The sequence below is a fragment of the Paramisgurnus dabryanus genome, chromosome 4 (assembly GCF_030506205.2).
Source record: "Paramisgurnus dabryanus chromosome 4, PD_genome_1.1, whole genome shotgun sequence".
In the NCBI taxonomy this organism is placed as follows: domain Eukaryota; kingdom Metazoa; phylum Chordata; class Actinopteri; order Cypriniformes; family Cobitidae; genus Paramisgurnus; species Paramisgurnus dabryanus.
Window position 1 is genome coordinate 44,656,195 of NC_133340.1, and position 15,595 is coordinate 44,671,789.

At 39.8% G+C, this 15,595-nt stretch overlaps 1 protein-coding gene across 4 annotated transcripts in view; it reads right to left on the bottom strand.

The window, feature by feature from the left end:
• Nucleotides 1–459: 459 nt before the first annotated feature.
• Nucleotides 460–15,595, bottom strand: part of LOC135735547 (phospholipase A and acyltransferase 1-like) — a 58,482-nt gene continuing 43,346 nt past the window's right edge. For all 4 annotated transcript variants that reach the window (XM_065253964.2, XM_065253965.1, XM_065253963.1 and 1 more), the window contains exons 2-4: nt 2,173–2,281; nt 1,092–1,327; nt 460–932 (exon numbers count right to left, since the gene is read on the bottom strand). In XM_065253964.2, the coding sequence (XP_065110036.1) occupies nt 837–932; nt 1,092–1,327; nt 2,173–2,278 (438 nt within the window). In that variant the 5' untranslated portion in view covers nt 2,279–2,281 and the 3' untranslated portion in view covers nt 460–836. The remainder of the gene's footprint in view (nt 933–1,091; nt 1,328–2,172; nt 2,282–15,595) is intronic.

Sequence of the window (15,595 nt, forward strand, 5' to 3'; positions counted from 1 at the left end):
CCTAGGGGAGACCGAATTGCTCGGGGAGACCGAATTGCTCATGACACCGGGACTTATAAATAGTGATAGGACACTTACAATTTGCATGTTACTGGCTCTTTAAATAAAAGATAAAAGCAGAATGTTGTGCTTTTCGCAAAATTACAAAAATAAACATGAAGCGCATTCTGTCCTCTCTCCCTCAATGAAGTCCTTACAGAAACGCATCAGAAAAATTAAGCACATTCAGAACAGACAAACTGTACCGAGCTCACGCGTTAATGAGCTATGTACCTTCAAAACATCATTTATCAGCGTATCCTCATATGTTTTGAAACTGGACTGTTTGGACATTTAAACAGGAACATTCACACATTTTGTTTTATGAGAACAGAAGCAGATAAACAAGCAAGAAAACATTTTAGGCATTCATGTGTATTAAAATATTTTTGACAGTTCAGAGACAGAGAGAAAGAGAAATGTGAAAACAGCAATGTTTTATTTTTTATTTACTTGAAAACAGCCAATGTAGTAAGAATGCAAATGCAACGTGAACACGTCACTATTATGCTAATGATGCAATGGCGTAATCTAGCGACATTTAGCGACTTTCCAAGCAAGCCTTAGCTACTTTCCATTAAAAATGGTTGGCAATACTGGTGTTGATACATAAAAGAAGAATGAGTTCCCAGCAAACAGAAAACGAGTTGACACATCAATCGTCTCAGTGTATTGTGTTAAATGAAAAGATAAGATCAAACCAAGACTAATCAACTATTGTTTGACAAAAAAAACCCCACTAAAAATAAAATAGCATGTGAGTGTAGTGGAGGGAACATGCAGATTGAAGAAATGATTTAAGTCTTCTTATAGATCGGAGGAAGGAAAGATGCACCCATGTTTTCTGCCAATTGGTTGTTAAAGCTTGTTTGGGTATTAAGGACGGCTTCTGCCTGCAAAAGAGAAGACCAATAAAAGGCGATTAGAAGCTGATGTTCTATGTGCAGGCTAGTGTAACGTTACCTTATTATACAGTATTGTGGTTGTGTCAGACCTGCATCAGGTTCTAAAAAGAAGGATCTCTTTGAGTTATGATTTTAAATGTAGGCTACCTGTAAGGACACAGGTTTCCCGTAGCGAACAAATGTGGCCAGGTGCTCACAGTTGTTGTCAAGTACTCCGTATTTTCCTCCCCCATCCTTCAAAAGCTGTTGAACAGCCTTTTCCATTTTATCTACGGGTTGTGGTTTTAATCCCATAATCTCATCATAATTTACGACTTTTCCATCAGGCTTGAGCAGACCTTGCTTCACAGTGGCTCCTGCTTTACTGTGTAGTCCACTTTCACCTAAAGGAAAATATTTAACTGTCAAAGAAGCCAAATTGTTTCCCACATACCTAGATTGATCCAGTAAACCCAACTAGGTAATTGTATGTAAAACATACTAATGTGATACAACTAACAATTAAAAGTCACCTGACCATGTCTGACTCTGGATAATAAACAAAAGACAAGAGACAAGCACATCCTGCACAGTAAAGTATGTGATACCAGAATGTAAGAATGTTTAAGAATTATTAAAGAACAGGTTATGAAACTGGTCTAATTTTTTATATAAATATAATTAATAAAATGCATGTTATTGCACACTTCAGAATACTGTATGTAGGCTACTTATGTTCAAAACATGTTGCGACTGTAGACACTATTGTTTAATTCTTTCTTATGTAGTTTTATACATGGCAGTGGTGCATTAGGCTTTGTATTACCATGAGAACATGGGTGAAAGTGCTTTGAGACAGGATTGTTAACTTTAGGTGATAAAAGTAAAGAATACAGATCACTGTTGCAGTTAAAATTACAAGTTGATGTTCGATAATTAACATTAGTGTCATATTCGCATTGTGTCGCACAGAGAGACCATGAATACAATTTTGCAATTCACATGTATACAATGCTTTTGAAAGCTCTAGTGGCTGAAAATAATATAAAGATCTGTCAAATATCAATTATAAATGTTTTTATCCTTTACTGCATAAAGAAGTAGCTAAAACATAACAGAAGTGCAGAATGAGTGTATTGGTGTTCTTGTAAAGTTTTTAATAAAGTATTTAAGAAGCACTTTAAGTAAGACAGAGGCAAGTAAGAGATAGGAAACCATGATCTGAAGTTTCTACAGAGAATCACTGTACCTGTAAACTCGACAACCGTATCTTGTCCCTTTTCATTCTTCCCAGTGTACACTGCATAGTGTTTGTACAAACCACGGCTGTATGCAATGAGGTCTCCAAAATTCATGGCCTAGAAAAAGCATAAAAACTTTAACAGCAATGAACGAAATCATATCAACTTGTACTTCCACATAGGATGGTGTCAGGGAATATTTTAGTACAGAATTAAATGTACCTCCAAATACACTTAGACATACGCACACACATAAAGCCCTCTTACATAGACACACAAGCAGAAGCCCAAAGGAAAGAAACACAAAAAAAAGGCAAATCTTATTTATTTTCAAATACAAGTATTTTTCCATCTTCAGCTGTAGGCTACAAAGAAAGTTCAATAGAATAGGCATTAGTTCACTGACCAGGAATAAAAAAGGGATCCAGAAAGCTTTCACTGGAGGGAAGGCTAAGCATGAAAGATCTTATGAGTCAATGATTGTTATTGTTGTATATTGTGTTAAGGGACATACATTAAATTTAACTGGTATGAAAAACCAGCCAGTGTTAACCTGACAGCAAAAGATCAACTAACTAGGGTTTTTTTTTAGGCGAAGATGAGGTAAATAGCAGATTTCACCACTATCCGGTTGTTAAGTTTGTTAAATAATATACTGGTCCGCGCCAGTTCTGGGTCCAGCTTTAAATAATAGACGGGTCCAGGTCGATTCCGGGTCCAGGTCGATTCCGGGTCCAGGTTGCAAAATAACAGACGGTTCCGGGTCGGTTCAGTGTAGCACATTTACGGGTCTCTTTGGGTTCGGGTAGGAACCTGACAGCAAAAGATCAACTAACTAGGGTTTTTTTTAGGCGAAGATGAGGTAAATAGCAGATTTCACCACTATCCGGTTGTTAAGTTTGTTAAATAATATACTGGTCCGCGTCAGTTCTGGGTCCAGCTTTAAATAATAGACGGGTCCAGGTCGATTCCGGGTCCAGGTCGATTCCGGGTCCAGGTTGCAAAATAACAGCACATTTACGGGTCTCTTTGGGTTCGGGTAGGAACTTTTGGACCCGTGTAGACCTCTACTCCGGACCAGTCCTGAAAACTTCAGTGCCGCCTCCACGCTCAGAGGATGAGCTCATCATCTTGAGTTTGGTCCCTTCCCTGCAAAGGTTGCCACCTCAGATGAAAGAATTTGTTAAATTTAAAGTGCACAAATTAATTTATGAAAGCAGCACAGTTGTTCTTAATTTGGAGCCTACAATGTAGTATTAAAAAAGAGGCAACAATCTCTGTAGGTAATGAACCAGACTTTCTCTCCTCTCCTTCACCCTCTTCCAAGCAAGATCCTTTCTTATTCCTGTATGTAAATAGTTGTAAAGGTTCTTTGTATATATTGATTTATTTTGTATAAATAAATGGTCTATACAATCACCAAAGGTTTTGGTTTGTTACTTTATGCACAACATAGTCAATCACAATTTAGACGTTTAGACACCAACACGGAAGCTGGTGGAGATGATACTTGAGGAGTCTCCATTTGTAAGATATCTGAAAGAGAAAAAAATATAATAAACATTGTCATAAATGCAGATTGCAATTCCATATTAACAAATATAAAATTATAATGCTGTTGTTTGTGATAGCATTTCTATTTACAGTAAAACAACAACAAGCTTCATTAAATCCCCCTTCCTTTATTTAGCATTTGCTCTGATTTGCATTTCGGTGGGTGGTCGAGCTGAGCACCGGAGCACCCACGGGATACGCGCATGTTTGCGTATTTATTGTAGCACTTCCATTCGTAAAACAGCAGGTCATCACTGATATCAGTTGCCTTCCCTTGCAAATAGCGCATTAACTCCGCGTCTGCTAGCCGTTTGTGTTAACACGAACTTGTAGACATCTCACTGGGTGAGACTGTACTTTATATTTTTCATAGTTTGTGACGTGCACACCACCGCAGGGCGAACTTCACCACTGCGTGTTGCACTTCACCACCGAAGCACACAGAACTTTTGAGTGTGGTCTAGCCGAGGCGATGCCTGAGCCTCGTTTCCTCATCGCACTCACTTCAGGGAGGCAGCGACGGCGTTGGGTCCAGCATGTTCCTGGGATTGGGACCGTGACACCTCATGGGACCGGCATGCCTCGCTGGACGTTGACGTCCGGCTCGGCTCGTTGCTTCTGAGGTTGCGCCGGCGGTGTGGGCTTTGGGCGTTGTGCCGGCGGCCGTTTTGGAAGCCAGACATTAGATGCAGAGGATGCCTGTTTAGGCAGGAAGTGCCGCATTTTCTGTGAAGACTTCTGAGCCTCAGTGAAGCACTGGGTAAAGCCCTCCATGATGGCGCCGAAGAGACCTGATGGCGAAACAGGAGAATGATCTTTAAATGATGCTGGGTCTGGGCCTGACTCATCCATGTCTCGTTGGAGCTTTGCCTGGTATACCTGCAGGACTCCCATTGTAGGTAGGGCAGAAGCTGCGTGGCCATCGGTGGCGTAAGACTTGGTCGTCAGCGAGGATGTAAGACGACAGGGCTTCGAAGGGTGGTTCAGCTTGGATCTCCAGCAGCTGGCCGATGATGGGCAAAGATGGGCAGCCACAGACTCTTCAAGCGACGGTAGTTTCGGATAGCCGCGTTTGTCCACGCCGTCAACCACTGACAACACCTGGGTGGGTGACAGAGCTCTGGGAACGGGTGGAATGCGGGGCATGCCATGAACTTGTGAGCTCCTGATGGACCTCCGGGAAGAACGGAGCTTGTCTCTTATAAGCCGTCTGCATGAACCATACGTTGAGCCGACTGTGTTCAGGCTCTGTAGGCGGAGACCATTGAAGCCCTAGTTTGCTCTTGGCCTTGGTGAGGATACGGATGAGCTCTGAGTCCGACTGCGGATGGATCTGGCTGGGCTCTGGGGAGGACAGAAAGTGGTGCTACGTGGGCGGGACCCAGGCAGGAGACGCACTCGGAGCGAAAATCCTCCATTGGCAAAGGAGCTCTGCATGAGCCACAATGCCGAAGCGACATTCTCTGCTCTTTTAGAGCAGGGGTCCCCAACCTTTTTTACACCGCGGACCGGTTTCAGCTTTAAAAAAATTTTGCGGACCAGGGAGTGAGATTTGGGGGGGGGGGGGGGGGGGTCGCTGAGTTGCTGTTCGAACAAAGTGCTGAAAATTCTTCTTTTCAAAATGTATAACGTTTTAAACGTAAGTAAAATAACTACCATGCATTATGAAAATTAATAACTGCTTTATTTATAGTATATTTTCTTTAGACGTGTAATACCATATTTTGGCAGATTTTTTGTTTTTGTCTTTTTACTATCATTGTTTCACTAGTTTGCCTGCCCATTTACAGTAGTCTTAAAGGGGACATTCCACAAGACGTTTTTAAAGAGTAACTAAACCCCTGGTCAGAGCCTGACTCCACCCACTGCAATATTTGAAAAATGCAAGAAAAGTGGGCAGATCCCAACGGAGATAGAGGGGACGAACTAAGTGTATTGTGAGATCGTAACAAGGGCGTGGTGATCTTGAACCTGCTTACGTCACGAGTTATTTCTTGGACCCAACATCCAATAGGAAAATTCAACTGCAGTAGCCACCGTTCAACCTGAAGAGGGCAGCACTCAGACGTTTTTACACCATATATTGTAGTATTGAAACACTTTATATCCAAATGTCAAAAAACTTACTAAAATCAATGAACAGCACTAATAAAGCATCATTCTTACAGATCATTAACTAAAAAAAGTTGGTTTAGGGTTTAGTTACTCTTTAAGATATTAAATAAATCTTTGATGTCCCCAGAGTACATATGCGAAGTTTAGCTCAAAATACCCTATAGGTAATTTATTGTGTCATGTTAAAATAGGCACTTTATGGGTCTGAGCAAAAATGCACCGTTTTTGTGTGTATCCCTTTAAATTCAAATAAGCTGCTCAGGTGGGCGCTTGAGCTGTAGACATGACAGAGCATCAGGGAGATATTCTCACGAAAGAAGTTAGTAAGTTATGTTCAGCATTATATATATGAACAAGTTTAAAAAGTAAATCATCTGTTTTATGCATACTAAATACATGTTTATCAGATGTGGAACATTGTGGAATAAAAATAAAGACTTTTAGGTTTCATGCTCCAGTGTTTTAAACAGGCACAATGATTTTAAGCATGTTACAAATAAACTACACTTCCACAAACACTCAGAAGTTTACTTTTTGACCAAACCACTCGAGCACATTTAAATGATCTGTAATAAAACAACACGTTTAATGCTTAAACTTTAGAAAAACAGATCAAATTACATGTTTAAGTTTATTGTGTACGTATTGAACACATTCGCGTTTCTGTCAGTCTCTCTCCTTGTATTAATTTGAAACTTGAGAGAAACATTAAACAACATATTTATGCTTATTGTGTATGATAGTGAATACGCGTTGTTCTCTCACTCTGTCTCGTGCAGTGCATTAATCCTCGTGTTCATTCATATAAACTTCAGAGAAAAATATTAAACAACATTGAAAGCGAACCGCGTCGCATTGCTCTCTCTCTCGTTCGTTTGCTCACTCGCTCTCTCTCGCTCACTCGCTCTCTCTCTCTTTCACTAAGTTAAGGTTAATCCTTTAGAACGTTAATTCAACCTTTAGAAAGATTATTAAAACTACAAGTTATAAGATTGTAGGCTACTGTTTGTGTTTGAGGGAATACTAACGCGTCGTGCTGTCAGTCATTCTTTCTCTCTGACTCTCGCACTCGAGGCAGCGTCATGGTTGGATAACGCAGTTGAAGGGGCGGTATCATTATAATAAGATCCCCTACCTACGTCATGGGGGGAGGGCAATCCGAATGACCTATATATTCACATGCTTGCAGAGAGAGCCTTGCCAAAACAAAGTTACAGGGTTGCTATTTTTCATGTTTTCTTGGTTGGTAGAAGCACTGGGGACCCGATTATAGCACTTAAACATGGAAAAAGTCTGATTTTCATGGAATGTCCCCTTTAACAATTAATGGTTAACGAACTTGGCTTGATGTTCTCGAAGGCAGCACGAATCTTGGTCGGGCTCGAGCCCCAAGTCCAAGTAACAGAACAGAAAAAAATGCACTGAAGGAGGAGAGATGCCAGAATAATTGCGGCTGGGCGCGGAGGCACGGAGACTTGATTGACACAGGACTGTTTAGGTTCCTTCCAGACCTACGTTAAAAGTGTAGCCGTTAAAATATTATTAATAGTTTATTTTGATCATGGTGCCATGATCGCTGGATAATTCTGAAGTTGTTTTAAAGAAGAATAAAATAATTACTTTTCAGTCATTTGCGATGTCACACAGTTGAACGTCTCTGCGTATTTACATGATTTGCAAGGTACATTTGCAAATGATTCATAAAGTCATACCTCTGCAATTCTTTGATCGATTGTGTTTTAGAAGTAGCCTACTGTACGCTCAAAACTCTAATAACAGCAATGTGATCGCTGATGCGCTGGGAGAGAGAGAGAGAGAGAGAGAAACAGAGAGACAGAGAAAAAGTAGGGATGCACCGATAAGATTTTTTTGGGGCCGATACCGATTTAAACAGGCAACTTCTGGCCGATACCGATGCCGATATTAACTCTTTCACCGCCAGCGTTTTTAAAAAAAGTTGCCAGCCAGCGCCAGCGTTTTTCATGATTTTCACCAAAGTTTAATGCCTTCCAGAAAATGTTCTTCTTTAAATATATAAACATACAATATACCAAATGAAAGAACAGACCCTCTGCTTTCAAACAAAAAAACCCGTTTCATCCTACCTTTAGTGGTTCTTTTGCAATCAGCTTTTGAATATGGGTAGGTTTTTGCAAAAACACCATATTTTGAGCAAAAAGCAGATATAATTCCATTTTTATGACGGACTTTTCATAGAGATCCCATTCAGCGCGATCTTTAAAACAGACACGGACATGCAGCTGCTTGCCATAGGGCAATACTTCCGGTACTTAAAGTTGCGGAAGGGCGCCACCTGGTGGATAATAGCGGTATTGCGGAAAGACGGAAAATCTCGTCATTGGCGGGGAAGCGTTTTCTCTTAATTGACGAGATATCTCGTCAATGGCGGGGAAAGAGTTAAACACTTATATACAATACTATACAGTTGGTCTATTAGCTAGTTTATTTTTGCATCAAATTATTTTTACTGAACATGGATTGGATCTAATTAACATTCAACTGACCAACATAATAAGAGAGGCACAAACTAAGCTAAAACAAATATAATAAGACAGCCTGACTGTCATGACTGGGTAGGAGTGACAGGACGCAAACGCAAAGTTCAAAATAAATAACATTTAATAATAAAAGCACGAGGGCTGACATGGTGAATACAGGAACACAGGAAAACAGGAACATCCAACACAGGGAACAGACAGGGTTGTAATGACAATAATCTGGCAACCGGTGTGACAGAAACAAGGCATATAAATACAAAGACAATTAAACACAAGACAGGTGTAGTGTATTGGCGTAATGAGTCAATGAGTGTCCAGGTGAGACGGATCAGTGCAATACACAAAACATGACATGGACTAGCCGTGACACTGACAACCTTCAAAGGTGTTTTTTGCTATTCAGCATTTATTTTATTAACAACATTAACTCATTTTTTACATATAATGGATTTCTTTATGCAGTTAATTAATAAACAATCGGTATCGGCCTTCCTCGTGCTGTTGCCGATATGCCGATGGTTTCAAATTCATCAAAAATCGGTGGCCGATACATCGGTGCATCACTAAGAAAAAGAGAGAGCACGGCTCTGTACAAAAGTGGAAATGATTTATGTTATTTGAAGTACTTAAAGTACAAAATACCCGATTAAGCTATTACATGTCTATTATGCACATTTTTTTTGGGACGGTCTTGCGACCTTGTGGCAACTTGTCCACGACCCGGTACTGGGTCGCGACCCGGTGGTTGGGGACCTCTGTTTGAGAGGAAATTCCCTCTAGGAAATTCTGCTCTTTTTGATCCGGAAAGGGGCCGGGGAAGACGCCGGGGCGTGGATTCCGCTGCAGGGCTTGATTCAACGTCGAGTAAAGGTAAAGGCTTCTTCCTCGGAGCAGCGAGATGATCGCACTTCATAAAGGTGAATTTCTGCATTTGACCCAGACTTAAATAGCGCGTAAAACCCGCCCCTTTCGCGATTTCAAATGCCATTTGTCTGTAATTTTTACTGACGTTAACCAATAGGCTTCAATCGCGGGGTAAACTGGAGTTGCTACTGACACAATGCAAAGTGAACCATTTTGAAAGGGAACCATGGTTTTACTAATAGTAATCTATACACCAAAAAATGCATGGTTACTACACTTTTATTACAAACACATTAACTTACGGCAGATTTGGCAAAGAGGCCATTCAAGCCCATTTCTAATCCGTTGAAATCATGGCATCAATCAGAAATGTTGGGCAGGCTTTACACGATGGACACGGTGAAGCAGATTTTGTACATTACAAAGAAGGATGCTGCCGTGGAACATAACTCGTTTGAATCAGCTATGCGTCTGTTTTAAGCGATTTAAACTTTTCATTTTTGTTAAAACATGAGCAAAGAACAACAATTGAAGCCTTCATATCTAAAAAAGATGTTATCGCTACCTGTGTCCCAATTCAAAGGCTGCGATGTTCTAAGGACGTATTTTAAGACCGATTGCGTCACAGCAGCGTGACTTGAGGCTAGTAAGGCCATCCCAATTCAAAGGGTGCTTAGAATGAAGCCTCAAAATGCGTCCTTATTTCTTCATTAGTGATGTTACGTTCGTGAACGAATCGTTCTTTTTGAACGAATCTTTTATGTGAACGAATCGTTCTCGTTCACGCCATCCATTGACTCATATTTCTCGTTCACTGAAATTTCCCTCCCTTCTTGAGGAGCACGGACAAATGATGCGCGGCTTTCTTTCCGCCTTCAAAGAGTGACAAAACTACGAGCCAATGGCAATCGAGTATAAGCTGTGGCCGAGCATATGATTGGCTCAACGTACTGAATGAATACGCCCTTCACTGACCGAGCCGCTGTTTTGAGTCTGAACGAACGTGAGAGAGATAGAGAGATCGCGTTCTTAAACAAACTGAATGACTGGTACAGGTTACAACCTAATGAATGAGAGAGATCGTATAGATAGCGAGTGCAACGTAAACAATCTTGTGAAAGAATCATGTGGTTTTATTTTAATAAAAGTTATAGTAACCATGTTTAGGCGGACTATTTACCTTAATACAAATGATAAGCAAGGTAATTACTGTTGAAAAAATTGGTATTTCTGTTTAATATAGTTTTATATGTCTATATAGTTTAATCCACCCTTTCACCGAACTTAAATCAGTCATCTGCGTCTGAACGAAGTCTTGAACAACATGACCGAAATTATATGATTCGTGAACGAGGATCTGATGACTGACGAACCAGAGGAGGCATGCACGGGAGTCTTTATTTACAACAAATCCAGATTAGATGTACTATGAATGTACGTGTGTCTTAATATATTCGGTAACTTGATAAAATTATGCTTAGTATTTCACAATTTGAGCTTTATTAAAAACTAATGAGTTTTTGCAAAAAGTCATTCATTGTCTTAAAACACATAATGACACACATCTTCGCCACCTATTGGCGTATTTTTGTAAAATTAAGAAATGGTCACTGAACGAATCAGTGAACGAGTCTGAACGAATCATTTTGGTGAACGAACTGAAAATGAACGAGTCACCTAAATGAACGAAAATTTCCATCACTATTCTTCATGCTGTTAAGGATAGAACGAATGGATCCTTAAAAGCTGGGGCTATCCCGAGATTCATTGCGTGTCTGCAACGGCTGCATATAACAGCTGGATATTCTACAATAAACAATTAAAACCTTTGTTAAATAAAAGTTTGTATTTTGCAGAAAACATTTTTCTTGTCACTGTTTTAGTATCATAAGTTATGTTTTGTGTAAATATTGTTCTGTTTTTTTTGTGTTGTGTATATTTCTAAGGTTGATTCATTTGATATACTCTTGAATAGTTAAATCTACATTAACATGTCATATTTTCTAAAATAAATTAATATGTTTTCTGATTCCATATTTATTTTATTAAGTTAGAAACGTCTTCGCTGCGTCCTGCTGAAAGGCGCGGTGGGCGAGTGCAGCAGGTGACAAAATTATGGTTCTTCCGAAGGTTATGTCACGGTGATCCGTGTCATGTTTTGTGTCTGTTCTATATTGTCATCACCTGGACACTTGTTAATTATCACATCATTCATTCCACCTGTGTGTCATTAGTCTTTGTGTATTTATACCAGTGTTTGTGTCACACTCATTGCCGGATCATTGTCGCTGTTCCACGTCTGTTCCTGTTGTTCTCTGTTTGAGTGTTCATGTGTTCATGTGTTACTTACCTGCCCGTTGTTTTACTCCTCGTGTTTTGTTTCTGTTGGTTAAAAAATGTTATTTATTCATCTGAACTTTGCACATGCGTCCTAACTTACTCACTCCTGCATCCCAGTCGTGACAGGTTAAGCCGTCTCATTTGGGTTCTCTTTGCGGACTTCGGAGGCTGCCACCTTAAATGACCGAGTGCTCGCCTTGGTTGCGTATTTAGGTTAAATGCTTAGAACAGGGGTGTCAAACATACGGCCCGCAAAGGTGTCCAATCCGGCCCGCATGATGATTTATACAGTTTTATTAAATATTAAATACATATTTTAAAAACCCTTTCAGGCGGGGTTTTTGACTTGTGGAAACCAGCAAAACGCGGAACAGACTAAACACGGTGCCCAAAAATCTTTATTGTTTACCGCTCCCCTAAAGATCCACTGATTCCAGTAATCCACTTCATGTTTTCCCGCCCGCTCCGCAGCATCTCTGTGTCCACTCTCTGCCTGGAGAGCGAAAACGACAGTTTCCGAAGTTCGTTGCATTAACAGGTAGATTCATTACATTATATCAGTTGTTAAACCACAGAATTCGTAATTTGGAAGTTTGTTTATGTATTTCTTCCGGTAATGATTTGCTGTCGGTGTTCTAAAAGTGCTAACAACTTAGCAAGCAAACGACAAAATATCCACATTCTTAGTATTAAAGTTACAATGCTTGTCTAATGGATTTAATGTTCCCGATCAGGTGTAAGTTAATATAAACACTAAATTTGCTGTTGTTGGCACACTTTGTAGACAAAAAATAAAAAAAACACCAATGCTTTCAGAAAATATAGACAGAGAACGGAAAGGGAGGCTGCTGAAGGCAGTTCAACATAACAAACCCATCTAGCATTTTCATTTTCTAAATGACTGTTCTCATTACAAATATATTCCAAAGAACAGTGAATGGTTTATAAATAATTTTGGCATTAAGGCAAAGAAGTAAAAATAAAAGCTTTTCAACCTAAGGCCAGTGGATTTTGTACAGATGTAAATTTGTGTGTATAATATACAGTATGAGTGTGACCTTATGAAATGTAGTTTTCACAGAGCTGTGTGTTTCTCTAGTTTTCTTGCTAAACAAATAAATTAATTGGTTTGTTTAGTTAATTTTAACACAATTATCAGCACACTAAGGTTTAAAAAAATTATCCGGCCCGCACTTCGTGGCATTATTTACCATCCGGCCCTCAGCCTAAAATGAGTTTGACACCCCTGGCTTAGAAGGTCGCAGCCCTTGAATTGGGACACAGCTGCTGTCTTACTACGGCTGCGTCCGAAGGCAGGTGACTTGTTACCCGCTGCCTCATGAGGCAAAGACTTTGGAGGCATTAAGGAAGCTGTGGGCCAGTCTCTCTGTTGTCATTTAAACACGAGCGGGAGAAATGACGAGTTTATATGGACGCAAACTAATATTATCCCGAAATCCGCTGTTTGTGTTGTAAGAAAACATGCTGCACAGTGTTTTGTAAATGTATATGTTAGAGCTTTCTCTGAATTTTTAGTGTAATTGATGAAATAAGATCGCATAACTTTCACACGCTTGCAAAATGAAACTGCAGAGATCAGCCGCTTAAGTTTTATAAATGATAGGCTAAAAATAGCGCAGTACACCATATGTTAGTGCCGTGTCAGAAAAGACATAAAACATTGTGTTCAGTACCTCAGATTAGATAAATGGGTGAAGAGAAGGCGGTCACCTGTGGCTTTTAGAACACATTCAACATTTGTGTTTACACTACAAAGGAATCCAATCAAAAGTGTTTTCAACTACATCTGAATGTGGTTGAAAGTGGTCGAAAGTGGACGAGCTCAAAACGTTTTGAACACCGTTTACACCTGCCATTAACGTCATCCACTTGTGATCCGATCGACATAAAACACTTGTTAATGCCAAGTGTAAACCGCCTCTAAGAGAAATGTTTACGGACACACTTCAAAAGGCAGTGTGTTTGAAATATAAACAGTGAGCACATTTGTGATAACTAATCACATATTTGAAAACTGCAATACTAATTTCTCGCTAGAAATGCAATTAAAAGTAAAAAGTGTAAAAAGTGAAAATATACATTTATTTACACTAAATTTGTACTCCAGCCGCTTTCTTTTCAAATTCGACCAGGACATTGGATTCGGAAATGCCTCAATGCCTTCATGCCTTGGAATGCTGCCACAGAAGGCAGCAATTTAGAGTTTTTGGGCGCAGAGTCAAATCCTGGGAGGAGTTAGTTAAAGTATGACGCCTGGAAATGACAAAAACTGCGCCCAAATGACACAAAAAAACAGAATAGCTGACTTCCTGTTTGGTTTACGGCTTCACTCCAAGATACTTTTTTGTAGGTCTTGTCATGATACAGAAGCGTACCGTAATTGTACATCAAACACAGTCCGAGGGCTGCTTAGTTGAACATTTGTAGGTGGCGCTATAGAGCCATCTTCCCACGCTTAATTCCAAAGCCTACACCACATGTAAATTTTCACCACTCTTGACATCTGTGCAAAATTTCATGAGTTTTCGAGCATGATTAGGCCCTCTAAAGTCCCACTGAATTCCGAGAAGAAAAAAATAAAAATAATAATAATAATAATAACTCCTTGAAGAACAATAGGGTCTTCGCACCTTGGTGCTCGGGCCCTTAATATTATGATAATATGCTTTGGAATGTATGTTTTCCAAAGAAAAACACTGATAAAATACAAATACTTTTAAGTAGAAAGTAAAATACTTAAGTAGTGTCCAACTCTGCTTGATAGTGCCCTAGCAACTTGTCAACCCACCTGTGGACTAGTGCTGCACAATTAATCGCATCGCAATCGCGATGTCAGCCTGTGCGATTACATGACAGAAAAATGTTGCAATTATATTAAATAAATAAATGTGTGGACTTGTTAACACAAACTTTCTGATAACAGTTTGATGATTTTCCTTGCTGTTTAAAAAAAGAAAGAAAAATGAACAAAAAAGGCAGTGCACGTGTGGCATGCACGTGTGTGGCATGCGTGTGTGCACAGCGCGGAAATACCAGAGCGAAGATGGATGCAGCGGAGATTGACAGTGATCTGGTAGCTAAAAAGAAAACTCTACGTCTGTTGTATGGCGGTATTTTGGATTTAGGATTACTGACACTGAGCAGTTGCTACATCACGTGGCAATACGAAAACATTTCTAGTTTTACAAATACACATTTTAGCATTATCACTAAACTGTGTGTGGATTTTCCTTAAAACCCATCAAGTTGACTCATGATACCATTTATTATAATCGCAACCGCACATCGCAATATTAGCATCAATAACCGCAATGGGAAAAATTACCCAAATCGTGCAGCCCTACTGTGGACGTTGGCATGAACGATCTATTTACTTTGTCTGTAAAACGATAGCTTTGAATTCTTGTTAAATCTGTTGGTAAAATCTATCGCACAACAGCTTTTTCCCTCGTTTTAGATGCGTTTTCCTCGTGTTTTCACTGATTTCAGTCCGTACACAAATGCTGCCACTCTGTCTTTTGCCGAAGGTGACGTCACATGCATACCCTTCATAGAGACAGAGTGCAGTTTTGAAAACCACGCCCACCCAGGGGAAAACAATCCAACTGTCTCCATTGACTTTGTATTGCGAGAGGCCGCCTCCTTATCATTTCTGGCTTATAACAAAAAACAGAATAATGCCTAAAAGCTGCTGTGTGACAAGGTGTACAGCTAACAAGCCAAAAAAAAATACCCAGAAATAAGTTTTTATAAGCGGCAGAGCCATAAAAACCCAGCCTTTAAGGAGAAAAAAGTGGATTGCCGACTACGTTTCCCTAAAGTGCGACAATGGTAGTACTATTTAAAGTTGACTGTTTTCCACTTTTGTGTCTTTAAATGCTCGTTTTTTGGGATCGACAGCTTATAAAAACTTATTTCTGTTTTTTTTTTTTGGTTTGTTAGCTCTGCATACGGCAGCTTTAAGGCATTATTCTGTTTTTTGTTATAAGCCAGAAATTACAAGGAGGCAGCCTCTCGC